This window comes from Nyctereutes procyonoides, unplaced genomic scaffold (assembly GCF_905146905.1).
Source record: "Nyctereutes procyonoides isolate TBG_1078 unplaced genomic scaffold, NYPRO_anot_genome, whole genome shotgun sequence".
Taxonomy (NCBI): Eukaryota; Metazoa; Chordata; class Mammalia; order Carnivora; family Canidae; genus Nyctereutes; species Nyctereutes procyonoides.
In genome coordinates this window covers 13588635-13615029 of record NW_026575024.1, presented here as the reverse complement: position 1 = coordinate 13615029, position 26395 = coordinate 13588635, and the positions used below count along the sequence as shown (strand labels likewise).

Here is a 26395-nt window from a genome sequence, read left to right as displayed (position 1 = left end):
ATTTATCCATTCAAGAAATCTCTTCTGCAATTTTTACTACTGTGAGCCAGGCACCGAGCGAGCATCAAATGCCCCTTCTTTTGGGGTTGTTTTTTTGTTTTGTTTTGTGTTTTGTTTTTTTCAGTTAACAGCAGTAACTTATTTTAGCACCATGCCCTGTTCCGGATGTCTTATGTGCATTAACTCCCTCATCTTCGCAGTTACCCTGGGGAGTACGGGCTCTTCTCATTATCCTCATTTTACAGTTGGGGAATGGGAGGCACAGAGAGGTGAGGTAACCTGCCGAACCTCACACAGCTGGCACATGGGGGAGGCAGGACTCATGGACGTCCCTCCCTGCCCTCTACCTCTTGGCAGAACATCCGGGCCTCTCCCCCAGGCTGTCCTCGGAGTTCTTAGTATGTGTTCTTTTTCAAGCATCAATTACCTGGCCTTTCCACACTACTCAGAGAGCGGTCCATAAGGCGTGGTCCTGGGCTTCCAGCTAACTGAAAGGAGGCTTCCACCACGTCCAGAGCCTTGATGTCTTGCCACTGAAGCAGGAAGCTGTCCTCAAATTCTTTGCAGCAGGAACCCACTTAGGTGGCACCAACCTGGACTTCCAGACAGAACCGTACACACATCGAGGGAAGAGTATTGTGTGTGCACATCGTAAATCTGAAGAGAACGTGGGAGAAGCTCTGCTGGCAGCTCGTCACCTGGTGGCCATTGAAGAACCAGCTAATGTCAGTGTCACAGCCAGAGAGCCGTGCTGAGGTGTGCTGCTGCTGCTGCTGCTGCTGCTGCTGCTGCTGCTGGGACCAGTCCCGCTGCTGGCTCTCTCCCTTCTAGAACCTTCACTGGCCAGATTCAGGCAGCCTTCTGGAAGGCACGACCTCTGGTGGCTGCTGATCCCAGGACCAACTGCCAGCCCCCACAGTGGATCAGCAGCCACCAGAAGTGCTAACCTGCCAAGCACTGCTCTGTGTCCCAGACTCTCCCTTGTGCCCTGTGGGCATCACCAGCACATCCAGCAGTAAGGGGAGTGCACGTGACGGGTCCAATGTGGTGGGTGCTGGCCTGGGAAGTCCTGCACATGCGTGGACTATGACCTGCACCATCTCCTGTGACCACCCCCGGGAGCTCATGCCTGGCCTCAGCTTCTACAGAGACTTCTGAAGAGATTGAGAGGGAAGAGCAGGGTGTTGCTGGAAAGGCCGTGACCCAGGAGGAATTTCGGGGTGGATGGACTGTCCTGGCTCCCAGGTTCACTGATGCTCAGCACAAGGCTGCTGATGGTCAGGAGGCCTCTTACACCTGTTCCATGGTTCCCTGGGGAGGATCGCAGTGCCCAGCCCACCACTGAAAGCCGGCCTGCGGTTCCCACTGCTCAGGCCACCCAATGGGCAGGTGCAACCGCTGAGAGGTCTTGGGCTTTTCTTCCACAGGCGTTTAACCAGAACATGGAAATAAGGCTGGCGGGGAAAAAAAAAGGCCCTAAAAAAAGAAGAAATTATCTAGCAAGAGAGAGAAGAAGAATCCCCTACCTGGGGATTAAAGTGTGGGTTCTGGAAACGGCACAGCGGGGGTGGATATGATGGGGGTAAAGTCATTCCTCCCCCTTCTCATCAGGTTGCCAATGTGCTGGAAAAGTGTGCAGCACAAGTAAGTCCTTGATGTGTGGCAAACCTGCCCCTGGGGTTGGATGCCGTCTGCCCCCTTTTACCAGTGGGGCCTGTTTCACTTCTCTTTAGCCCCCCCCCCCCCATCACCACCCAGGGAGAGTGCTGAGATGAAGCAGCAGCAGCATGCCTGTGTAATGAAGCCATTGACATCTTTCATGGGGAAAAGGATGTTTCGTGCAAACAAGTTATTAGGTCCTATCATGTTCTCCATGGATCTTTATAAATTCAAGTAATTCAGTAAAGAGCAGAGAAGAAACTAATCACCCACATTCCCACCATCTGGAATTAACCACTCTCCAACATTATGACTTCCTGGCTTCCCCTTTTATTTTTTTTTAATATTTTATTCATTTATTTATGAGAGACACAGAGAGAGGCAGAGACACAGGCAGAGGGAGAAGGAGGCTCCCTGCGGGGAGCCCAATGCAGGACTGGATTCCAGGACCCCAGGACCATGACCTGAGCCAAAGGCAGATGCTCAATCACTGCACCACCCAGGCGCCCCTTACTTCCAATTTTATATACACTTACCCTCACAGAAGTCTATGAAAAATGACACTGGTGAACCTGTGTATGTTGGGGGTGGGTGTGTGTGTGTGTGTGTGTGTGTGTGTGTGTGTGTGTGTGGACCCGTGGGCAAGAATTTAAAGATATCTAGGGGAGAAGCCTGTTGGTGTCTCTCCGTTTACACCAAAGTCTACAGCTGAAGCCTGGAGGATCAAGTCCCTGGGCCAGTGTCCCCCTGGCCTGCATGCCCCCAGAAACCCCGCAAGGTGAAATTCACTGTTGAGTCTGAGACATTGTCTGGCTCCTGCAGAGTTTTTTTTTTGTCACCACAAAGGCTCTTCCTTGGGAAGAGTTTTATATCCAGGAGTAAAGCCTGGCCTCTGCTCCAGTAAGGCTGAGGCCCAGGCTCCCACCCCCAGATGGTGGGTGACAGCAGCATGTCACATCACGCCGTCTTCTGGTGCTGGACACAGCGCACACCCTGCAGGGAGCATGACCCAGCACCTCACGCTTCCCAGATGCCCTTATCTGTGCAGCAGCAGGGGCACTGAAGTAGGGGACGTACAGAAGATGCAATTTCCAAGTGCTGCTTCATTTTTGTGGCAGCACATCTTTGTAAAAAAAATAAATAAATAAAACGTCTGTGTCCACTCTTCAGCTCATCCTAGAAAACCTAGAAACCACAAAATACTCAAAGAGGGAAAAAAATCAAAGTCACGCCGAGACAGCCATAGAACCACACTGACCTGTTTCCTTCTGCTCCACTTTTCTAGGAAGAGACTCAAGGCTGGGGGGGGGGGGGGGACACACAGGGAGGGAGACCGAGAGTCTGAGGCAGGCTCTGCCCAGTGCAGCGTCCCATGTGGGGCTCCGTCTCATGAGAGATCATGACCTGAGCCCAAATCAAGAAAGAGCCTGATGCTTAACTGGCTGAGTTCCCCGGATGCCCCAAGGAAGAGACTCGTATTTTAAACTTTGGGTCATATTATCCCTTTACCCCTCGTCGCTCTCTGGTTTTCCCCCTGAGACCTTGTGATTTTGCAGAGTTTCTGGCGGAGGGAAAGAAGACGGGGGTCTTCTCTGGGGGTCTTCTCTGGCGTTGGGATTTTCATTCTCACGTGCTGGTCGCTGTAGGTGGCGAGTCGCCCACACATTCCTGTTCGGGTTCCCAGCTGCCACCTCTGTCACCAGTTTTGTGCGACTCACTTGTCCCCAGCCCGCTCAGGAACCTCTTAGGGCCAGCGTGCGAGGCTCCCAGCGGGCGGCTGTATCTGCAAAGCACCAGCGATCGCCTCTGCCTCCTGTAACACATCGAAAAAAATTGGAATATGGTTATTTCTATAAAAAAAAAAAAAAGAATACGGTTATTTCTGTGGAAAGATCCGGAGCTGTCCCGGAATGGGAGGAAAGGGCTAGCAGCCAGGCCTTACGGGGGGCGGAGCGGCGCAGACCTGCGGATGGGAGTGGCGGGACCCACCCCGCGTCCGGGCCCTTCTGTCAGGATGGACCCTTCTGGACCCTTCTGTCAGGCTGAGGCAGCGGCAACCGTTGCTCCCTTCTAGCCTCGAATTCTGAAGGGGGAGAGCGGGCGGGGGAGGCTCGAGAGGCGGCAAGAGCGCCCCCGGGCCGCTGACAGGGTCTCCCCTCCCCCCTCAGCACCTACAACTTCTCGGCCGACGGCTTCCACAGCTCGGCCCCGGGAGCCAACCTGTGCCTGGGCTCGGGCGTCCACGGCGGCGTGGACTGGATGAGGAAGCTGGCCTTCCGCTACCGGCGGGTGAAGGAGATGTACAACACCTACCGGAACAACGTGGGCGGTGAGTGGGGCCCGGCGGCGGGGCGGCGCGGGGCGGGGCGGCGCGGCGCGGGGCGGCCCTCAGGCGCTCGGCCCCACGTGCGTGCGTGCGTGCGTGCGTGCGTGCGTGCGTGCGTGCGGCGCGGCCCGCCCAGGGTCACACAGCCCTGGGGCTCCGGGGGCGGGGGCTGAGGCGAGGCGGGGCGGCCCGGGCACTGGGGGCCCCGCCGGTGGGCCCCGCCCCAGGCGGCGGAGGCCGAGTCCGCGCTCTGCCCCGGGTGCGGGTGCGTGGCGAGGTCGTCGTGGGGCCTGGGGACGCCGGAGTCGGAGTCGGAGAGGGGGTGGGAGCCGCTGTTCCCGCGCGGCGCCCGGGGGCACGCGCCGTCAGGGCCCAGGCGCCGCTCGGGCAGCAGGCTCCCTCCGCACCGCCAGGCTATTTCTGGAACCTTCCGGGCAGGTGCGTCCTTTTTTTTTTTTTTTTTTTTTTTTTTTTCCCATTTAGGGCCATTATGACTTCGGGGGCGTCGGTTTTACTTAAACTCTATTAATTTAATTAAACTTTAATTAAAATGTAATTAAATTAGTTTAGTTAAGCTTAATTTACATGTGCTGTATAGTGATACATGCTTCAGAGGGAGGCAGAGGGCCGTGATCCACCCGTCGCACCCAGCACCCAGCGCCCATCACATCCCGCGCCCTCCCCCATGCCCTTCACCCAGTTCCCCGTCCCCCCAGCCCCTCTCCCCTCCAGCTGCCCTCAGTGGGTTTCCTGTGATTAAGAGCCTCTGGTGATTTGTCTCCCTCTCTGCTTTCATCTTTCTTTCTTCCTTTGGGGGCAGCTGGGGGTTCTTAACAGGTGATGATACCGCCTCTCCCCCAGGAGGCATTTGGGGGGGGTTGGTTGTCACAGTGTGTGGAACCAGCCTCAGGCCCATAAAGGGCAGGTCGGAGCCCGCAGCTGATGGTGTCCACCATATGCCCCTTGGCCCCCAAAGCTCCAAGGGCTCCATCCCCCTGCCCCAGAAAGAGTCCCAGGAAGAATTCAGGGTCTCAGACTGGACGGAACCACTTCCCATCCCCGTGCCTCCACTTTCTAGCTACCTCCCTGAGCCTCAGTGTCTACATCTGTGAAATGGGGAGAAGAACAATTCTGGCTCCCTGGGTTACGGAAACTGTTGTTAATGGGCACAAAAATCACAACCGTGTGCCTGCAGCAGGGACTCCGTAGGTGCTCACATTCCTCACTAGTCCCTTTCAGTCTTGCTTGGGAGTCTTTCAGGTTCTTCTGTGTCTGCTGCTCCCCCGAGAAAGACCATCAGTCCTTCGGGACTGTCTTGTCCGTGGCTGCCATCCTAATGCGGTCCTCGCGACAGCTAATGTTTATTGAGCGCTTACTGTCTGCCAGGCTCTGTTATCAGGGCTCTTCATCTAATATCTTATTTGCTCTTTATAACATCCCCATGAGGTAAGTGCTTTTATCAGCTGTGTCGTATAAAGGTGGAAAGCGAGATCAGAGACCTTCAGTAACCTGCCCGGCATCACACAGCCAGCCGCTTCACCACCTCTGCCCACACCCCGTGGCCTCTCACACCCGAGTCTGACTGCGAGAGTGAAGAGAGAGCTTCAGGGTCATCCCTGCTTGCTCACCCACCCCTATGTGGGCAGAGGAGGGGAGCAGGTGTGCCTGGAATGCAGGAGACAGGGATGGAGCCGGCCAGCAGAGACCACCTACTCCTCATCCAGGTTAAGCCCCAGCAAACACACGGGACTTCTGTCCGGCTGCTTTGCTCTCCCCTAAGCTGAGGGGAAATTGCCTGATGTATCAGCAGGCGAGGGGAGCTCACACCTGGCAGGACACTGTGGGCAGCCACACACCCCAAGATCCCAAGGGTTCTGGAAGTTGCACTCAGAAGAGAGACATCCACAAGATACAGGATGAAGGTAGAAAAGGCTTAACAAGTCAACATCAGGAGGCACGGCTGGGTTAAGAGGCCTTTGCCTGATTTCACACCTCCCTCTGCCACGTCCTGTTATAACCCTGAGCAGGTTACTTAACCCCTCTGTGCCTCAGTTTCCTCAGGTGTAACCTGGGAATAATCATGTTGCCCAATTCATAGGATACACGTCAGGATAATTTGAATTGGTATATGGGAGTTGCTTAGAAATGTGCCACCCCACAGTGGGCACTTCTTAAATGTTGCTCCCATCTGGGGAAGGAGACCGAGCCTGGGGAAGAGCTGAGGGTAGGGACCAAGCAGACAGAAGCTTGGAGCGTACTTCTAGCAGGTGCAAAGTAGGAGAGGTTGACCAGCTAGCTACCCACGGCAGTACATGTGGGGAGACTCTTGTAAACTATGGTATTGTGCCCCTGACGGTTTGCTTTGTTATTAAGGGCCCCTGCTCCGGGGCTGTGGGGAAGGTGCAGAGAGAAGGAAAACCAGAGACCACCTGCAACATTTTGTCCGCATGAATTCCTTCTCCCTTGAACAAACACTGCTGTAGTACCTCCCAGGGGCTGGTACCGCGGTGGCAAACAAAACCAGCTTGGTCCCTGCCCTCATGGAGCAAACGGCATAGTGGTTGAAGCAGACATCAAACGCATGATCATACTAGCCAATAGGATCCAACAACACATTAAGAAAATTATTCACCATGACCAAGTAGGATTTATCCCCGGGACACAAGGCTGGTTCAACACTCGTAAAACAATCAATGTGATTCATCATATCAGCAAGAGAAAAACCAAGAACCATATGATCCTCTCATTAGATGCAGAGAAAGCATTTGACAAAATACAGCATCCATTCCTGATCAAAACTCTTCAGAGTGTAGGGATAGAGGGAACTTTCCTCGATATCTTAAAAGCCATCTACGAAAAGCCCACAGCAAATATCATTCTCAATGGGGAAGCACTGGGAGCCTTTCCCCTAAGATCAGGAACCAGACAGGGATGTCCACTCTCACCACTGCTATTCAACATAGTATTGGAAGTCCTAGCCTCAGCAATCAGACAACAAAAAGACATTAAAGGCATTCAAATTGGCAAAGAAGAAGTCAAACTCTCCCTCTTCGCCGATGACATGATACTCTACATAGAAAACCCAAAAGCCTCCACCCCAAGATTGCTAGAACTCATACAGCAATTTGGTAGCGTGGCAGGATACAACATCAATGCCCAGAAATCAATGGCATTTCTATACACTAACAATGAGACTGAAGAAAGAGAAATTAAGGAGTCAATCCCATTTACAATTGCACCCAAAAGCATAAGATACCTAGGAATAAACCTAACCAAAGAGGTAAAGGATCTATACCCTAAAAACTATAGAACACTTCTGAAAGAAACTGAGGAAGACACAAAGAGATGGAAAAATATTCCATGCTCATGGATTGGCAGAATTAATATTGTGAAAATGTCAATGTTACCCAGGGCAATTTACACGTTCAATGCAATCCCTATCAAAATACCATGGACTTTCTTCAGAGACTTAGAACAAATTATTTTAAGATTTGTGTGGAATCAGAAAAGACCCCGAATAACCAGGGGAATTTTAAAAAGGAAAACCATATCTGGGGGCATCACAATGCCAGATTTCAGGTTGTACTACAAAGCTGTGGTCACCAAGACAGTGTGGTACTGGCACAAAAACAGACACATAGACCAATGGAACAGAATAGAGAACCCAGAAATGGACCCTGAACTTTATGGTCAACTAATATTCGACAAAGGAGGAAAGACGATCCACTGGAAGAAAGACAGTCTCTCCAATAAATGGTGCTGGGAAAATTGGTCATCCACATGCAGAAGAATGAAACTGGACCACTCTCTTGCACCATACACAAAGATAAACTCAAAATGGATGAAAGATTTAAATGTGAGACAAGACTCCATCAAAATCCTAGAGGAGAACACAGGCAACACCCTTTTTGAACTTGGCCACAGTAACTTCTTGCAAGATACATCCACGAAAACAAAAGAAACAAAAGCAAAAATGAACTATTGGGACTTCATCAAGATAAGAAGCTTTTGCACAGCAAAGGATACAGTCAACAAAACTCAAAGACAACCTACAGAATGGGAGAAGATATTTGCAAATAACATATCAGATAAAGGGCTAGTTTCCAAAATCTATAAAGAACTTATTAAACTCAACACCAAAGAAACAAACAATCCAATCATGAAATGGGCAAAAGACATGAAGAGAAATCTCACAGAGGAAGACATAGACATGGCCAACATGCACATGAGAAAATGCTCTGCATCACTTGCCATCAGGGAAATACAAATCAAAACCACAATGAGATACCACCTCACACCAGTGAGAATGGGGAAAATTAACAAGGCAGGAAACAACAAATGTTGGAGAGGATGCGGAGAAAAGGGAACCCTCTTACACTTTTGGTGGGAATGTGAACTGGTGCAGCCACTCTGGAAAACTGTGTGGAGGTTCCTCAAAGAATTAAAAATAGACCTGCCCTACGACCCTGCAATTGCACTGTTAGGGATTTACCCCAAAGATTCAGATGCAATGAAACGCCGGGACACCTGCACCCCGATGTTTCTAGCAGCCATGTCCACAATAGCCAAACTGTGGAAGGAGCCTCGGTGCCCATCGAAAGATGAATGGATAAAGAAGATGTGGTTTATGTATACAATGGAATATTACTCAGCCATTAGAAACGACAAATACCCACCATTTGCTTCAACGTGGATGGAACTGGAGGGTATTATGCTGAGTGAAGTAAGTCAATCGGAGAAGGACAAACAGTGTATGTTCTCATTCATTTGGGGAATATGAATAATAGTGAAGGGGAATATAGGGGAAGGGAGAAGAAATGTGTGGGAAATATCAGAAAGGGAGACAGAACATAAAGACTCCTAACTCTGGGAAATGAACTAGGGGTGGTGGAAGGGGAGGAGGGCGGGGGGTGGGGGGGAATGAGTGACGGGCACGGAGGGGGACACTTGACGGAATGAGCACTGGGTGTTATTGTGTACGTTGGTAAATTGAACACCAATAAAAATTAATTTATTAAAAAAAAAAAAACGCATGATCACAGAGATGTGTGTGAAGTCATATTTGTGACAAGAGCTATCAAGAAGAGGTGCATGTCGGGAGAGTACAAAGTAGAGCCAGCATAGGCCTTCCAGAAGAAATGACATTGAAACTGAGTATGAAGGATTTAGGCAAAAAGGGAAGGTAAGACAGTAAAGGGTGCTCCAGGCTCTGAGATGAGATGTGCAAAGGTCTCGAGATGGAAACGTACTGGGTGCATCAGGGGACAAAGAGGAGGCCATTAGGGTGGGAATGGAAGGACAGCAGGGCAATGGCAAGAGATGAGACAAGCAACGAAGCAGGCGCTGGGGCATGGGCTCTGGAATCTGAACTTGATCTTAAGGGCCTTGATGGCTGAGAAACTGACAGTCAGGTTCAGAGACCCCATGGAGTGGGCTGGGGAGGTCTGCTGCCCGGGTGCCACACCTGTCTCCGTACTTCTTCCCTGCAGTGAGCAAGCCCGTCCACCTCACTAAGCCTCAGCTTCTCCACCTGACTTACGCAATGTTATCTGAAATTATATCTCAATTTTTTAAAAAAAAGAAGAGTGTCCATTTCTAGGGTCTCCGTGAAAATGAATGAAATAAATTGTGTTAAAAGCAGGGGGCCATACACATAGTAAGCACTCAATAAAGATTAGTCATTTTATTATTCGTTTTTTTGTCTCCACTGTAACAATATAAACTTTATAATTTTCTGTTCATCTGTGTTCATCTGTCCTATTACAATACTGAACACACAGAAGGCATTCCCAAATTATTTGTTGGATGGGTGGGCAGAGGGAGGGATGGGCTGGCAGATGGGTGGATAGAGGGTTGGGTGGATGAATGGATCGATCAGTGGATAGGATGATCGATCAATCAATCCTAAAATAAGATTAAAATCACTGAATATCATTGACCTTGGTCATCATCTGATTTGAAACATCAGGGTACCAGTAGCTAGACTCCCTAACCACCTCCCAGACCTCTCAAATGATAAATACCATGTCTTTATTTCCCTTGTCCCTAGGCTTGATAGGAGCTCCCAAAAGAGAGACGTGGCTACAGCTCAGAGCCGAGCTGGAAGCGCTGACCGACCTCTGGCTGACCCACTCTCTGAAGGCACTCAACCTCATCAATTCCAGGTAGGTGGGAGCCCCCATTCTCCGTTGTGCCCCTGAACTTGCTCCCATTCGAGGGCGGCAGCTCCTCCATTTCCACACCTGGAGAACTGGACCCTCCAAATCCTCTCTTGCACACTTTCCAGAAATTTGGTAACATGGAGGTGTTACATAGTACAGTACCAGGGACAGCTTGGAGCCCAGCTGGGCAAACAGGTGCTAAGACTTACCAGGGTCCAACAGAGCCAGAGACCTTCGTACGTAGGGCCATGTGTCCCATCCCCTTGTGCCCACAGCACCCACCAGTCACGACAAAGCCCACTGAAAACCATTTTAACTATAGTAGGCCGCAGATCACCTGGCAGGCACTTAGGAGGCAAGTAGGGTCCAGTTTCATTCCAGGCCTCCCAGGAAATTGCCTCTTGCTCTTACACAAGATCATCTGAGCCAGAGAACAAATTACTCTCTGCACTAGCCTCCAAAAATCTTGCGACCCAACGTATGAATGGTTACAAGATGGTAGCCCATGAGCCATGAGCCCATCCTGCTGATGTGTCCTATTTTATTTTATTTATTTATGATAGTCATCACAGAGAGAGAGAGAGAGAGGCAGAGACACAGGCAGAGGGAGAAGCAGGCTCCATGCACTGGGAGCCCGACATGGGATTCGATCCCGGATCTCCAGGATCGCGGCCTGGGCCAAAGGCAGGCGCTAAACCGCTGCACCACCCAGGGATCCCATGTGTCCTATTTTAATACACGCTTTGTCCCGAAGATTGGGAAAGGGACTCCCTGGCTCCAGGTGTCCAGGTTCTGTCAAAATATCAGAACTTCCAGGTGTTCCCCAGTTTACCCTAGTCCTCACTGCTCCCTATTGTCCTACACCTGATCCATATTTGCTCATTTATCTTACTGAGTGGCTGCAGCTGTGTAAATATGGGCCCTGGCAAGAAACATTTGTTTTAAATAAGCATTACATTTTAACACTGTGAGTAATATTTCAGTATTATGTTTCAGTATGCCAGGCAGCCTCAGGCTTAAACAAGAGGAACAGCTGAAGGATCTTTGGGCCCTACCCTCTCCTGATGATGACATAGCCAGAGCCTCCAAACCCCACTGGAACTCTGGCCAGCTCCAGGCTCGTGCTGCGGGGTGAGGAGGCCTGGCCTGGCTGTTGGTTGGTGCTCTGACCCCATCTTCTTTGTCCTCAGGCCAAACTGTGTCAATGTGCTGGTCACTACCACTCAACTAATCCCTGCCCTGGCCAAAGTCCTGCTGTATGGACTGGGCTCCGTGTTTCCTATTGAGAACATCTACAGTGCAACCAAGACAGGTAGGGAGAAGCAGACCTTGGGGTGATGCAGGGAGGGAGGGTGGGCCTAGCTCTCCGACCCTTGTTTGGGAAGCTTAAGGAAGGCGGCTCTGGGGAAGCTAAACAACTTGTCCATGGGCATGACTCAGATCCCCGAAAGAATCCCACAAGCCACTCGCTTCAACCTCAGCTTCCAAAGGAAGTGGTTAGTTCCGTAGTTTTATAAAGTGTAGGTATTAGTTAGGATACCTGCAAAGCTGCTATAACAAGCACACCCCAAATACAAGGGCTCACATCAGAATCAAAGCTTATTTCCCCCTCACGTGTCCACGGATCAGAGGTGGGTGATCCAGGCTAGTGGGACAACTCAAATACACCCAGGATCCCAGGTCCTTCCCATCTTATTTTTCCACCATCCCTGGTGGTTTTTTTCTTACATGTGTGGTCAAATCCAAATCCTGCCACACTGTCATTCAGGCTTATAGGAAGTGGGGAAAGAGGAAGGAGTAATACGGGTCCAATGTTTTAAAGCCAAGACTCAAGAGGGGATACCTGGCACTTCTGTTCACCTCCTATTGGCCCCAGCTTAGTCACATGGCCACAACTAGTTGCAAGGGAGGCTGGGAAATGTAGTCCATAGCTAAGTGTCTCAAACCCAGGTAAGTCATGGAATTCTATTACTAAAATAGTTTCCACCACAGCATGGCACATGAGGTGATTTTAATTTAGGTGGTACAAGTCGTCAAATAACCTTGAACCATACAGAGAGAAAAATGGTTTGGTTTTTTTTTTTTTCATTCTTTTTTAAGGAGAGACTCTCAATTTAGTGTTATACTGCTTTGACATATCCCTTAATGCTTAATAATCTCCCTTATTAACAAAGAGAACAAGCCTTAGGCTTCAGAGCTTCCATCAGATAAGAGAATTTAATAACTAGAAATGAACAGCACCATTTATCAGCAGAGCTAGTCATATTGGTTTGGGGGAGGTGGGGAACTGGGTTTTTTATTCTTACATCACCTAAAACTGTATAATAATGCAAAATAAATCTAGTTAGTTAAGAGGTTGCTTTTTTTTAAAGATTTTATTTATTTATTAATGAGAGACACACACAGAGAGGCAGAGACCTAGGCAGAGGGAGAAGCAGGCTCCCTGTGGGGAGCCTGATGCAGGACTCGATTGCAGGACCCCAGGATCACACCCTGAGCCAAAGGCAGATGCTCAACCCGAGCCATGCAGGTGTCCCAGTTAAGAGGTTTTTAATTGGAAATTTTTACCCTTGTTTTTTTCTGAAATAAATATATATTATACATATATAAATAATATATAAATAATAAATATAAATAAATATATATTATATAATATATACATATATTACTTTGGAAGCATTTTCCCAGAACATTTTTTGCCTTTACTGAAGTTCTAGGCCTGAACATTACAGAAAAGTGCCATTAGATTTTTAAATTTTAAAATCATGAAATTCAGGCCCCAGATGGCCCTTAGAGTTTCTGCAACAGGAGCTGATGAGCCTGTCATTTTCTTTCTGCACACTGTGGTCATGTGCCTCTGCAGGCTTATTTAGAACCTCTTTTTAAAATATTTTTTATATTTAATTATAGTAAAATACACATAACATGAAATTTACCACCTTAGCCACATTCACATCGTTGTGCCACCATCCCCACCATCCACCTCCAGAACTCTTTCCATCTCTAGAACTAAAATTAAGTCTGCATTACATAGGAACTCCCCATTCCTCCCTGCCCTCAGCCCCTGGCAACCACCCTTCTACTTCCTGTTTCTACAAATGTGACTGCTCTGGGGACCTCGTGTAAGTGGAATCATATAATATTTGTCTTTTTGTGACTGGCTTATTTCACTTAACATGATGTCCTCAAGGGTCATATCCATGTTGTAGTATGTGTCAGATTCCCTTCCTCTTTAAGGCTGAGTAACAAGTAGTCCGTTATATATTTACGCTACATTTTGTTTATCCATGGATCTGTCCATAGATACGTGGGTTGCTTCTACCTCTTGGCTATTGTAAAACAATGCTGTTGTCAACATGGGTGTACAAATACCCCTTCAAGACTCTGCTTTCAATTCTCTGGGATAAATATCCAGTGGTGGAATTGGTGGATCGGAGGGTAATTCTATTTTTCATTTTTTGAGGAAGTGCCGTACTGTTTTCTGTAGCAGCTGCACCATTGTGCATTCCCACCAACAGTGCACAAGGCTTCCAGTTTCTCCACATCCTCACCAACACCTGTTCTGGTCTCTCTTTTTTTGATGATAACTGTCCTGATGGGGGTGACTGGTGTTCTTTTTTTTTTATGATAGTCACACCGAGAGAGAGAGAGAGAGAGGCAGAGACACAGGCAGATGGAGAAGCAGGCTCCATGCACCGGGAGCCCGATGTGGGATTCGATCCCGGGCCTCCAGGATTGCGCCCCGGGCCAAAGGCAGGCGCTAAACCGCTGCGCCACCCAGGGATCCCACTGGTGTTCTTTTTAATACAGTAATTCTCTTCTGTATTTAAATGAATTCATTTAAGTAAAACTAGAAGTGTGAGTTGATTTTTTTTTAAAGATTACATAACATTGGTTCCCAGATTTGGTCACAGTTGTTCAGGAATGTTTGAGAAACTGGTTTGTTTGAGAAACTCTGGTCTAGGATGTCACGTCTGAAAGAGAATTCCTGAACAAAGGATCCAGTCAGTGGCCAGATAAGTATGGAAAACTCACAGTGACCATGAACACAGCAAAGACTCCACTCAGTCTTATCATAAAAGTTTTAAAGCAAAGTTTCATTTAACAGCACCTTTTTTTTTTCTGTAGCTTTTGCAAGAAAGGAATCTGTAACCCAGGCACATCAAATATTGTCATGCAGCCCATCGATTCTTTTTTTTTAAGATTTTATTTATTTATTTTTTTTTTGAGAGAGAGAGAGAACAAGAGCAGAGGGGAGGGGCAGAGGGAGAAGCAGACTCCCCACTGAACAAGGAGCCTGACACAGGACTCGATCCCAGGACCCCAGGACCACAGCCAGAGGCAAAGGCAGATGTTTAACTGACCGAGCCACCCAGGCACCCCTGATTCTGTTTCTTTTTTAAGATTTTATTTATTTATTTATTCATGAGAGACACAGAGAGAGAAAGAGAGAGAGAGGCAGAGACACAGGTAGAGGGAGAAGCAGGTTCCACGCAGGGAACCCGATGTAGGACTCGATCCTGGGACTCTGGGAACATGCCCTCGGCCGAAGGCAGGCGCCAAACCACTGGGCCCCCCAGGTGTCCCCCTGATCCTGTTTCTATCAGGGAAATGTTAGAGCAACTTGTTTCTCACTTCGGTAGCCTGGTGGTCAACTAACTGAGGGCAATCAAATTTGAGACTGCACAGAAATTTGGCCTCCAGCTCCCTGTTTTAACTTGAAAAGCATAATTTTTTTCAGTAGTCAGGTTTTTGCTCTGATAATGCTGCATAACAAACACTCAGTGGCTTACAGTGTTTACTTCTCGCTCACAGGCGTGGGCAGTCCACACTCTGCGAGGGCTGCCTCCAGGTTCTGCCCTGTTCTATAGATCCTCTCACTGGGGGATCGTCACTCACTGTGGCCATCAGGGGCACATTCTTCCCATAACAGAGGCAGAAGTGAAGGGAGCCGAGCCACACCACCCACGGCAGGTCCCTAGCATTCCATATCGGTCAAAGCAAGTCACATGGCCCACCCAACATCAGTGGAGTAGGGAGTAGGGAGGCTCCACATGCTGTAGTGCAAGGCTTTGCAAGGTGTAGTGCCATAATTCTTTTTTTTTTTAATCTTTTTTGTTTGTTTGTTTTAAAGATTTTATTTATTCATAGAGACACAGAGAGAGGGCGGTGGGGGGGGGGGGCAGAGGCATAGCCAGAGGGAGAAGCAGGCTCCACACAGGGAGCCCGATGTGGGACTCGATCCAGAGTCCCCAGGATCAAACCCCGGGCTGCAGGCAGCGCTAAACCGCTGTGCCACCAGGGCTGCCCTGTAGTACCATAATTCTGCTCTCAGAAGATAGGATTCGCAGCTCGACCTGGCCACAGCTCCTCTTCACAGAGGAGAAAGCGAACACAGAGGAAGGGATGGTCTACGGCAGGGCTGAGTCCTACCTAGAGCAGTAGAACAGAGTAGCTCAGAGCTCAAGCAACTGGGGCAGCCTAGGTTCGAATCCTGAACTGTGCTCCCTAGCTGAGTGCCCCAGGCAAATGACTTCACCTCTCTGTGCCTGTAAAATTGGATAATTAAGGGATGCCTGGGTGGCTCAGGGGTTGAGCGTCTGTCTTTGGCTCAGGGCAGGATCCCAGGGTCCCAGGATCGAGTCCTGCATTGGGCTCCCCACAGGGAGACGACTTCTCCCTCTGCCTATGTCTCTGTCTCTCTCTGTGTCTCTCATGAATAAATAAAATCTCTTAAAAAAAAAAAAAGGATGATCAAAATACCTCCAAACATATGACAAAGGGGAATAGTGCAAGTTCCCAGCAGAGCACAAGTGCTCAAAAATAAGAGCTGTTTTATTATAACTACTATTGCTGCTACTCCTCCGCTCGTCTTCGGGGCACTCCGCCAGCCTGTTTATCTCTAAAATGGGAATTCTATTAATGGCAATTTCATAAGGATTGCAGTGATGACAGTAAATGAATAATGTCAGTGTTTCCCAACAGCGTGGGGAAGCCTTTTGCCTCCCAGGAGATATTTGGCAACACCTGGAGACATTCTTTTGTGTACCAACTGGAGGACGTGCTACGGGCATCTCCAGGGTGGAGACCAGGGATGCCACCAAACGTCCCCAGGGATCGAGGCAGCCCCCGCGGCGAAGACTCACCCAGCCCCACTTGCCAGTAACGGGGAGGCGGAGAAATCCCAATGCCAGCGGAGTGCTTAAGTCAGAGAGTGATCACTCCTGTTAGCACTGCCGGTTCCCTTTCTGTTACTTCACTTGCCGACACCATCCGGATGAGCTAAGATCTGAATCCAGTGTGTTTAGATTTACGCTGCCGCCCACACAACTGGGAAGGAGGAAAACACGAAGGGGTGGTCATCAGTGGGAAGCAAGAAAAAAAAACAGGGGAGTCACCCCAAGAGCCAGGTGTGTCACCAGGCTGCCACCTGTGGACGTGGGAATCCTGGCACCTGTGCCTCCTGAATCACGTGCTCTCGCGGAGCCTGGTGTCCTCGACTGTGACGAGGGTCTGGCGCCCCCACCCCAGCCGGCTGCATTGCCTCGGGAGTCAGCTCCAGGCCCCCCCGTGCTGCCTCTTCTGTGTCCCCATGGGCAAACCCCACTGTCCCCCCTCACGTGGGGAGGGCGACAGTCCCCACCGGAGACACTCGTGTGCTTGAGGATGAAAAGATTAGGAGGATGGCCAGGCAAACACTTGGTCAGTGGGTGCCAGTGCCCGCAGTCGGGGCGCTCAGCAAGCATCTTTTCTTTCTTCCCTTCTTGCATGTGCAGGAAAGGAGAGCTGTTTTGAGAGGATAATGCAGAGATTCGGCAGAAAAGCCGTCTACATCGTGATCGGTGACGGCGTCGAAGAGGAGCAGGGGGCAAAGAAGGTAATGCTTCCATCCCTGGGCCGTGCTGCTTCTCTCGAGCCTGTCTCATGGGTTTCCTGGGCTCTTTCCCGGGTTTCCTCCACCCCCACCCCCCCCCCGCCCGGCCCTGGCTGGGTCCCCTCCTTCCCAGCCCTTAGCTCCCGGGGCCCTTCCCATTTGCAATTGCAGAAGCATCCTGAGTAATTTCCTTCTGCAAATCCCCCTCGGTGCCTTTGGCTGCCGCCTCTGGTAGCCCTGGATTTTTTCTAGGACAACTGCTTGGGAGCCCGGAGACACTCTGTCAGGGCAGGCCGGTGGGGGGCTGGTGCACGTGTGTGCGCTTTATTTCATGCTCACTGATCATATGTTCCAGGAACCCTTCCCAGTTAATAAAGACAGCATTAAGCTAATGAGAAAGAAAATCCTGCACTTGTGATCTCGGGCCCATGAGCAGAGGGGCAGGGGGTTCTGGTGGCCGCAGCTCTGCTCTTGGAAAAGAAACAGCTGCCAAAGTCCTGGGTCTGGACCTGTCAACAGCATCCCAGAGAGCCTGCCACCCCCCACCCCGAGGCCTGGGAAGTGGATTGTTAATGTCACAGAGCTTAATTGGGAGGACCTGGTTTCCCCCTTCGATCCCCAGCGACAGATTCCAGAGAAATGCAGAAATGTTTAGAGTCTCAGGGGACAGAGCCTGAAAAAAGAGGGAGGGCCCTGAGGGTCCCCGGAGAGGGCCTGGGGGCGGAGCTAGAAGGCCTCGGCCACCTGCAAGGCTCCTCCTCTCCCAGCTCCCCCAGACTCCACCCTTTAGGCCTCAGGTTCTAGCAACATTTCTGAGGCAAGAATCCCTGATCAGCTACCACTGGGTCTCCCCGTGACACAGGCCTGCCTGGAACTCCCTCCTCCCGCTGTTTTCTTTCTTCAGGGCCTATAGGATTGGGCTCTTTAAAAAAAAAAAAAAAAAGATATTAATTTATGAGAGACACACAGAGGCAGAGACACAGGCAGAGGGAGAAGCAGGCTCCCCACGGGGAGCCAGATGCAGGACTCGATCCCAGGACCCCAGGATCACGACCTGAGCCAAAGGCAGATGCTCAACCACTGAGCCACCCAGGCGCCCCTGTGATTGGGGTCTTAATCGCAGACACTCCAGCTAGTGGGAAAGCTCCATCTACTATGTACCCGAGGTTGTCCCAGGTGCTGGGGAGCCTGCAGTGAGCAGAAGGGAGAGGCCCTCACCCCTCCCTCAGTTCCAGCTTGGGAGCAGGCAATAAACACGAGTGTAACCTGTGTGAGGTGGTGACCAGAGCTCTGGAGGACCATAAAGCAGGGACCGGGAACAGCTGGGACCGTGGGGGCGGGGCAGTTGCCAGTGTACACAGTGGTCAAGGTAGGCTTCGCTGCCGGGTGACCTCTGAGCAAGGAGAGGAGAAGGTGAGGGAGTGAGCCAAGTAGATTTTAGAGGGAAGGCAGTCTGAGGGAGGAACCAAGAGATGAGGCAGGACACCTGCCCCCACCGGCAGTGCCCCCAAATCATTAGGACTCAAAATTCACACCGCTAGAAATTTCCACAGTGACCCTAGGGGCCAGGCTATTCCCCCTTTGAGAATGGGTAGTCTGAGCTCCCCGTCTGGGCGGACCAGGCTCTGCCCTGGCCTCCCACTACCGCCAGCCCTGCTCCCACAGAAAGAGGAGACCCCGATGTGCACATTTTACCCTGAACCCTCACTCTGCCCCCACTCTGAGCAGCTCTTCCTCACCCGTAACAACTTTGGGGGAATATGCACCCAGGGCTGAGCACAGGGACCCTGCGCAGTGTCCTCAGAGCCCGAGCCTCTGTTAGCACTGCCCAGGACAGTGGGATCGGGGAGTCTAGAAGTCCAGAGGAGCTTCTCCCTCCTGTAGAACCAGCGGGAAAGAAAATCTGAATGGTAATTTGCACAGACAGTGAAAACTCACCTGAATGTCTCGGCTGCTCAGAGCACGGGAGACGCACCTTACTGAGCAGGGCACAGGGGTGGAGTGGGTGGTCTCCAGCAGGGGCTGGGCGGGAGGGTGTCTATCCGGGTTCAGCGGAGTGGGGTTGGGGTCGCCAGAGATGCTGGCAGCAGAGAGGTCTCTCCCTGCTGGGACCCCAGGGCCCCTGGCTCCTTCCGCCTTGTTGCTCTGCCTGTAGCCCCCCTAGCACCCCCAGGTCTGCACTGCGGCCACTGGGAGGGGAAAGGGTAAGGAAACCTCATCCCTTTAAGGGCACAGGTGATACAGAGGGGCATCACCACTGCTCAGGTCCCAGCAGCCAGACCTGGATCACATGGTCACGCCCTGCTGCGGCGCTGGCTGGGAGATGTTGCCTCTATTCTCAGCCACCAGGTACTCAGCTGAGAAAAACGGGGGCTGCTTCTGAGACAGAAGGGGGGGAAGGGATGTGGGAGGTGACTGGCAGTCTCCATCACCGCTGGCATGTGGCAGGGCTGTCACTGGCACCTAGGGGAGTCTGACCTCACCACCTGCCCTTACCACCCCTCTCCATTCCTGGCAGCATCATTTTATTGAACTCCTCAAACCACCCCCTGCAGAGTGGGTATCACTGGCTTTATTTTATAGAGGATGTAGCTGAGACTCAGAGAGGTTCATTGATGTACCTCGGGTCACAGAGCGGGTACATGCAAACTAATGTGCGTTTTGCTCCAACTACCAAGCAGGAAGGAGGTGGACCTGGGAGATTCACTCTGTCCTCACCCCTGAGCTGGTCCGGCAAGGGTGGGAGTCTACCGAAGAAGACCAGGGCACACACACCCCCATCATACACTGAGCTCCCCTAGAAACCTCTGCGACTATCTGAAGCAGCGGCCCCAGCCCATTAGCGAGAAATGCTGTGCACCAGCCACTCTCCCGGCCTGATGGATGGGAGTCATTAGCCCAGGCTGCTGGACACCTGAGCAGCATGAAATACGGCGACAGGACAAGGGGCTTTGACTGTTTGGGCTGCCAGTGTTGTTAATATCTCCATTTTAGTGGGTCATTTGTCTCCACCTCTCCACAAGTGATAAATCCACCTGTGCTTTAGGCCTGGGATGGAGGTGGCTGAGACATTCTCTTCCACGATTGCTCATTTCCTCCCAGAAAAATGAATTACACTCTTTATAGGGGGGACAGGATTGGCCAGGCAGGAACCAAAATCCATCTTTGCAGAGAAAGGAAGGTTTGGCTGGGGTGAGGAGAGGTGGGGGAGCTGGAAGGCATTAAAGAAATGGCATCCGTTGCCCATGAGGGATAGTATGCTGCTTCCCTTGAGCGAAAGAGAAAAAGATGTGTTCACTGAGGTCTTCAGGAGCCCGCCTTCCCTCTTCTCCCCTCTCCCTTCCTCTTTATCCCGTCCCTGTGTGTTTCTTGGGCACCTACTCTGTGCCAGGAGCCATGCAGTGCAGCAGTGAACCCGACATTCTAAGCTCAAACTGTCCTCAGGGCCTTTGCACTTGCTTTGTCTTCTGCCTCCATCACCCCCCCCCCACACACACACACACACACAGGTTTGCACCTCCCTTTTGCTCTCTGGGGCCTGCTTAACTGTCACCCTCTGGGGAGGCCTTCCCCCAAGCCCGCTATCAGAACAGACACCCTTCTGAGCTGCTTTCTGCCCTGCCTCCCTGCCTCCTTCATGGTCCTCACACAACACAAAACCATCTTGTTCATTTCGTATCTGTGGATTTCTTCTCTGGGACTCCGGGGGTGAAGGGGGGCGCTGTGTGTGCGTACCACCTGTGCAGGAGGCTCCACCAGCACACAGCTGTGCACATCAAAGTCCCTGCCCTCTGGATAATCACCCCCCCCCCATCCCAAGAGCCTTCACTTAATCACATCTACAAAATCCCTTTATTCAAGGTTCTAGGGATCAGAGGGGTATCTTGGGGGGGTGCTGTTACTCTGCCTACCATAGACCAGAAATGTAAAGGTAAACAGTTGTATGAAGAGTTGGCAGGATATTAAGTGTGGGGCTCCCAGAGGCAGGAAAGGATATGACATGTTTCAGGAGCCAAAAGGATGCCTGCATAGTTTCTAGCCTGTGGACTGAAACCTCAGGGGGCCAAACTCCAGGCACCAGATGACAACTTAAGGCCAATGACTGTCTCACGGAGGCTCAGTATCTTTTATCTGCAGGTCACAGAAAGCCTATATAATGCTGAGTAAAACACTTGCTCACCTAATAAGATTATTTGTACCCTAGGTGGTTTCAGTGGGTCAGAAATTCACTGAGCATCCCTTTCTATTATTTTGTCCTACCTTTTTAACCATCTTTGGCTTTTTATTTTCTGGTTTGTTGCCTCGTGCTCTCAAAAAGGCTGCCACAGCCCCAGGCATCACATGCTAACATGACAGCATCCAAACAGGAAGGGAAAAGTAAGGGGTTCTCTCCTCAGGCGCCTCCCTCTCATCCTGGAGGAAAACCTTTCCCAGACGTCCCTCACCACCTTCCTCATTGGCTTCAGTAGGTAGGTCACAAGTCAGGAGGGATACAGGACACATCCCTGGCACACAGGGCTGGGGTTGTCACAGCTCACTTAGCCGATCATAGCTCATCCCCTAGGTCTGGGCACAGAGCTGCCAAATGCCAATTTCGGGAAGCAAGAAAGAAGGGAAGGTGGTACTGGGCAGGCAACAGCTTCAGCCAATGGTTCGATTTTCCGGTTGATAAAAATGCAGCCAGCTTGCTTCTCTGGAGCCTGACATGACCTCTCTGTGGCTCGGTGCCCTCATCTGTGCCCTAAGAACAGAGTGTCTCCCTGAGGATCGGAGGCCAGGTTAGAGGTCACGTGGGGGGGCCCCGTGAGCACGGTGCCTGGCGCACAGCACGCCCTCCCCAGATGTGAGGACTATGATCAGGGGGCATGGCTGGTCGGTGACTGAACTCTGCTGAAATCCATTCTCTTGCTTCTCTCTCTCATCCCCATTTGAAAAAGGTGGTTGTGTTTTTGTTTTGGCAATTCAGCGAGATGGGAAACAGAAAGCGCTAGCACAGGGACTGGCTCCCCAGCGATGGATTTAAGAGACAATTATTTATAACAGTGGGTATAGGGGCCCCTGGGTGGCTCCGTCAGTGACACGTCTGCCTTCAGCTCAGGTCAGGATCTCAGGGTCCTGGGATCAAGCCCCATGTCAAGATCCTGGCTCAGCGAGGAGTCTGCTTCTCCCTCTGCCCCGCCCCATACCCCCTGCCCTCGTATGCACCCTCTGTCTTCAATCAATCAATCAATCGAAACGAAACACTGGGTATCACAGGCTGACACAGGGAAATCCAAACTAGGCCACCTTTCCCCACCCCCAGTCCTGCACACGTGCACATGCACACGGGCCACGGCACTCCGCACGTACTCGTGGCTGTGGCTGTTCATTCCAGCCCCCTCGCGTCCACGGGCCCCTCGACATAATCCTAATAGCAGCCCTTAGCAGGTGGCCACGCACCACGAAAAGCCGCAGCAGCTGTCTACGGCAAACAGGATCCCCATTTCACAGGAAATGTTTTCGCAGGAAAGCAAACCACTGTGGGTCCACCGTGGCCTGCCTGCCCCACGCTGGCTGGGACCAGCTCTGTGTGTTGAGATGGAGCTTAGCAAATGTTAGGAGGGTGAAGGACACGCGAGCACCAGGCTGAGGCTTTCTTCTCCAAGTAGTGGGATCAAGGACAACTTTTTAAGAAGGAAGGACTTTCTCACTACCTGATTTCATCCTGTGTCAGGGCACCCCCTAAGACCTAAGGCCTTCCCGAAGGAGGGGAGAGGGTCAAACAGTGCACCAGGCAGCGAGGGATGAACCAGGTGGGGAGGGATGAACCAGGCAGCGAGGGATGAACCAGCCACCTAGAGATGAACCAAGCACCTAGGGATGAACCAGGCAGCGAGGGATGAACCAGGTGCCTAGGGATGAACCAGCCACCTAGGGATGAACCAGCACCTGGGATGAGCAGTCAGCAAGGGATGAACCAGGTGCCTAGGATGAACCAGCCACCTAGGGATGAACCAAGCACCTTGGGATGAGCCAGTCAGCAAGGGATGAACCAAGCACCTAGGGATGAACCAGGCAGGGAGGGATGAACCAGGTGGGGAGGGATGAACCAGGCGGGGAGGGACGAGCCAGGCAGCACGAGCTCTGGGGGCAGAGACAACAGTGGGGCCGGATCGGTGGGCGCTGGCCAGAGAGGGGTGTGCCTCGAGGTTGGGACATGCCCGCGGGCCCCGCTGCCTCGGTGGACATCGCCGAAGGCTCTAACTTTTGGGCCGGGGCGGCCCGCAGGGGGCACGCTGCGGGCCCTGACCCTGCGGCGGGTGCTCTGTGTTCCAGCACAACATGCCTTTCTGGCGGATATCCTGCCACGCCGACCTGGAGGCGCTGAGGCACGCCCTGGAGCTCGAGTATTTATAGCAGAACCCACGGCCTCGCCACCTGCCCTCCCGCCACCCAGGCCCTCGCCTTCCCCGCCTCCCGCCAGACGCTGGACCCCGGGCAGGGTCCCTGCAGCCGAGAGGACATGCCTGGCGACCATCTCAGCAGCTGTCCCTTTAGTCCAAGCGCGGGTCCTGAGACGCGGAGTACCCCACGGTGGCTTTGGAATATTTAACTTCGGAGAAGAGGGCTGGCTCGGAGTCCAGGCTTTTCTACAAGACTCACAGGACAAAAGGGAGGAATTGCTGATTTGGGGGAGGGCTGGTGCGGAGGAGGGAACAGGCCTGGATTGTGTTTTGTTTTTTTTTTCCTTTTTAATTTATGGACTAATCTCATTACTCCGGTATTATGCTCTCGTACCTGTGTTGTTGGTTTTCTTAGTCGTTGGTTTGGTTTTGTTTTCTAAACTGGCATGTGGGGTGGTGCAGTCCTAATTTAAGCACTCCCTGCTCCAAGTTGTGCTTTGGGGGGACAATCATTCTTTGAACAATTGGTGAGGGAGGCGATTCGGGGCTGATGGGAAGACTATTGCTTACTTTTGTTTTTAAGGACCTAAGCTGACGTCTTGTGGACAGTGCACGTGCCTTATGCTGCCATCTTGTTTTCTAGGAAGAGGGGACCCCAGGGAGGAGGTGGTACTTTGTGACGGATAAAAGGCATTAAATAAAACCACGTTTACATTTTGAAGTGGGGTAGGGTGTCACTATTTTATGACCACTCTTGAGGCTTCCTTAACTTGTTTTAGGAGGTGTCCATTAGAGACACCAGTAGACTTTCAACCATCCACACAGAGGGGGTTTGGGTGAAACAAGATAGACCTACCCTTAATCTTGAAATGAACTACCCAGGTGGTCAGCTACTTTTCTGTTGTGATGACTAAATGTCCAAAGCTGGTTCTGATGGAAGCTAGGAGTCCAGAGTCCGTTAGGTAAGTGTGTTAGCCTGAATTCTAGAGCACTCAGAGTTCCCAGTGGTTGAGGACAGCGTCTTCCTCGATCTGTATATTCACTGCCCATAACAGTCTAATACAGATATGACACGAAGGAAGGAAGGAAGGAAGGAAGGAAGGAAGGAAGGAAGGAAGGAAGGAAGGAAGGAAGGAAAGGTCAGTTGGTCGGTCACACAGATAGTAGACGGGTTATAGATGGGTGGTGGGTGGATGGATAGAGGAACAGATGATGGATGGATGGGTGGTGGAGAGTTAAGATTCACTGGCCCCAAGCTGCTTAATCTTCACTGTTCCCTCAGGAGTACCTTGCAGCTCTTGAAAACAACCTTAGAAGTAGAATAACTGGACTGTTCAGCACTCACAAACCAGAGCCCTTGGCCTTCCAGAAGTCTGAGCATGACTCCAGAACTTCCTGACCAGCCCAGCCGAAGGACAGAGACCCAACGAAGTCCTCAGGTGGACCTCTGGGGCTGAAGGTATCTACCTATCCAAGGGCTTTAGAAGTCAGAGCCACCATTGGAATTTCTTTCAGTTGCAAAGGACAGAAACACAATAAAGTGGCTTAAGCAAAACCAAAAAAAAAAAAAAAAAAAAAAAGCAATTCTTTGGCTTACTTAACTAACAAGTTTAGGGATATGTGGCCTCAGACCCCTCCCCCCCACACACACACATATACACCCATCTCAAATGCAGAATTCAAGATATGGCTTTAATTTTTTTTAATTCAGTCTCTTTCTCTCCATCTTTAGACTCTTTCATTTGGTTTCATTTATAGGCAATAGTGCACAGACTGAAAGTAGAAGATTCCCATTGATACAGCATCAATTCTTAAAAGGACAACTGTTTTGGAAACATAGGTTAAACTTATTGTGTGAATTAACAAATGTCCTTATGGTCTAAATATTTTGAGTTGGTTCTTCCTTACTAATTTGCAACCAAAAGCATCCCAACTTATATAGCACATAATAGTGTTAGTAGTAGTAGTAAAATCACATGGGCTCAGATTTATACTCAGGAATTCAGTTGTTCATATTACCAACAACTGGAGTGGGGCATTTTCCATCAGATGGTAATCAAGCATCTAAAATGCACTAGCAGGGATCCCTGGGTGGCTCAGCGGTTTAGCGCCTGCCTTTGGCCCAGGACGTGATCCTGGAGTCCCGGGATCAAGTCCCGCATCGGGCTCCCGGCGTGGAGCCTGCTTTTCCTTCCTCCTGTGTCTCTGCCTCTCTCTATCATAAATAAATAAATCTTTAAAAAAATAAAAAATAAAATGCACTAGCAAGAGAGACAAACCATAATGGACTCTTATTCATAGGTAACAAACTGAGGGTTGCTGGGGGAAGGGGAAGGGGTGGACATTATGGAGGGCATGTGATGTAATGACCACTGGGTGTTATAGAAGACTGATGAATTACTGACTCAACCTCTGAAATGAGGAATACATTAAATGTTAATGAACTGAATTTAAATTTTAAAATTATAAAATAAACATAAAAAAATAAAAATAAGATGCATTAGCAGTATCCCAGACCCAAGGGACACAAATTTGATTAAGGTATTTGCAGAGAAAAAGTGATAAATTTTTTTTAAAAAACTCATTTAAAAAATAGCAGAAACAGGGATCCCTGGGTGGCGCAGCGGTTTGGCGCCTGCCTTTGGCTCAGGGCGCGATCCTGGAGACCCGGGATCGAATCCCATATCGGGCTCCCGGTGCATGGAGCCTGCTTCTCCCTCTGCCTATGTCTCTGCCTCTCTCTCTCTCTCTGTGTGACTATCATAAATAAATAAATTTTAAAAAATAAAAAATAAAAATAAATAAAAATAAAAAATAGCAGAAACAAACGTCAAATTGAAATTTAAATGTGACAAGAGCAAAATTTAATCTCCCTAATATATAAAGAACTCTAAGAAACCAATTGTTATCAACAACCAAATCTTTCAAAATACTAGAAGGCTAGGAATGCTTGACTGGCTCAGTTGGTAGAGTGTGCGACTCTTGATCTTGG

At 50.5% G+C, this 26395-nt stretch overlaps 1 protein-coding gene across 2 annotated transcripts in view; it reads left to right on the top strand.

Moving 5' to 3' along the window:
* Positions 1–24124, top strand: part of EYA2 (EYA transcriptional coactivator and phosphatase 2) — a 266542-nt gene extending 242418 nt beyond the window's left edge. For both annotated transcript variants that reach the window (XM_055306442.1, XM_055306433.1), the window contains 5 exons: positions 3828–3988; positions 10035–10149; positions 11337–11458; positions 16923–17023; positions 23336–24124. In XM_055306442.1, coding sequence (XP_055162417.1) covers positions 3828–3988; positions 10035–10149; positions 11337–11458; positions 16923–17023; positions 23336–23416 — 580 coding nt within the window. In that variant the 3' untranslated portion in view covers positions 23417–24124. The remainder of the gene's footprint in view (positions 1–3827; positions 3989–10034; positions 10150–11336; positions 11459–16922; positions 17024–23335) is intronic.
* Positions 24125–26395: the final 2271 nt, after the last annotated feature.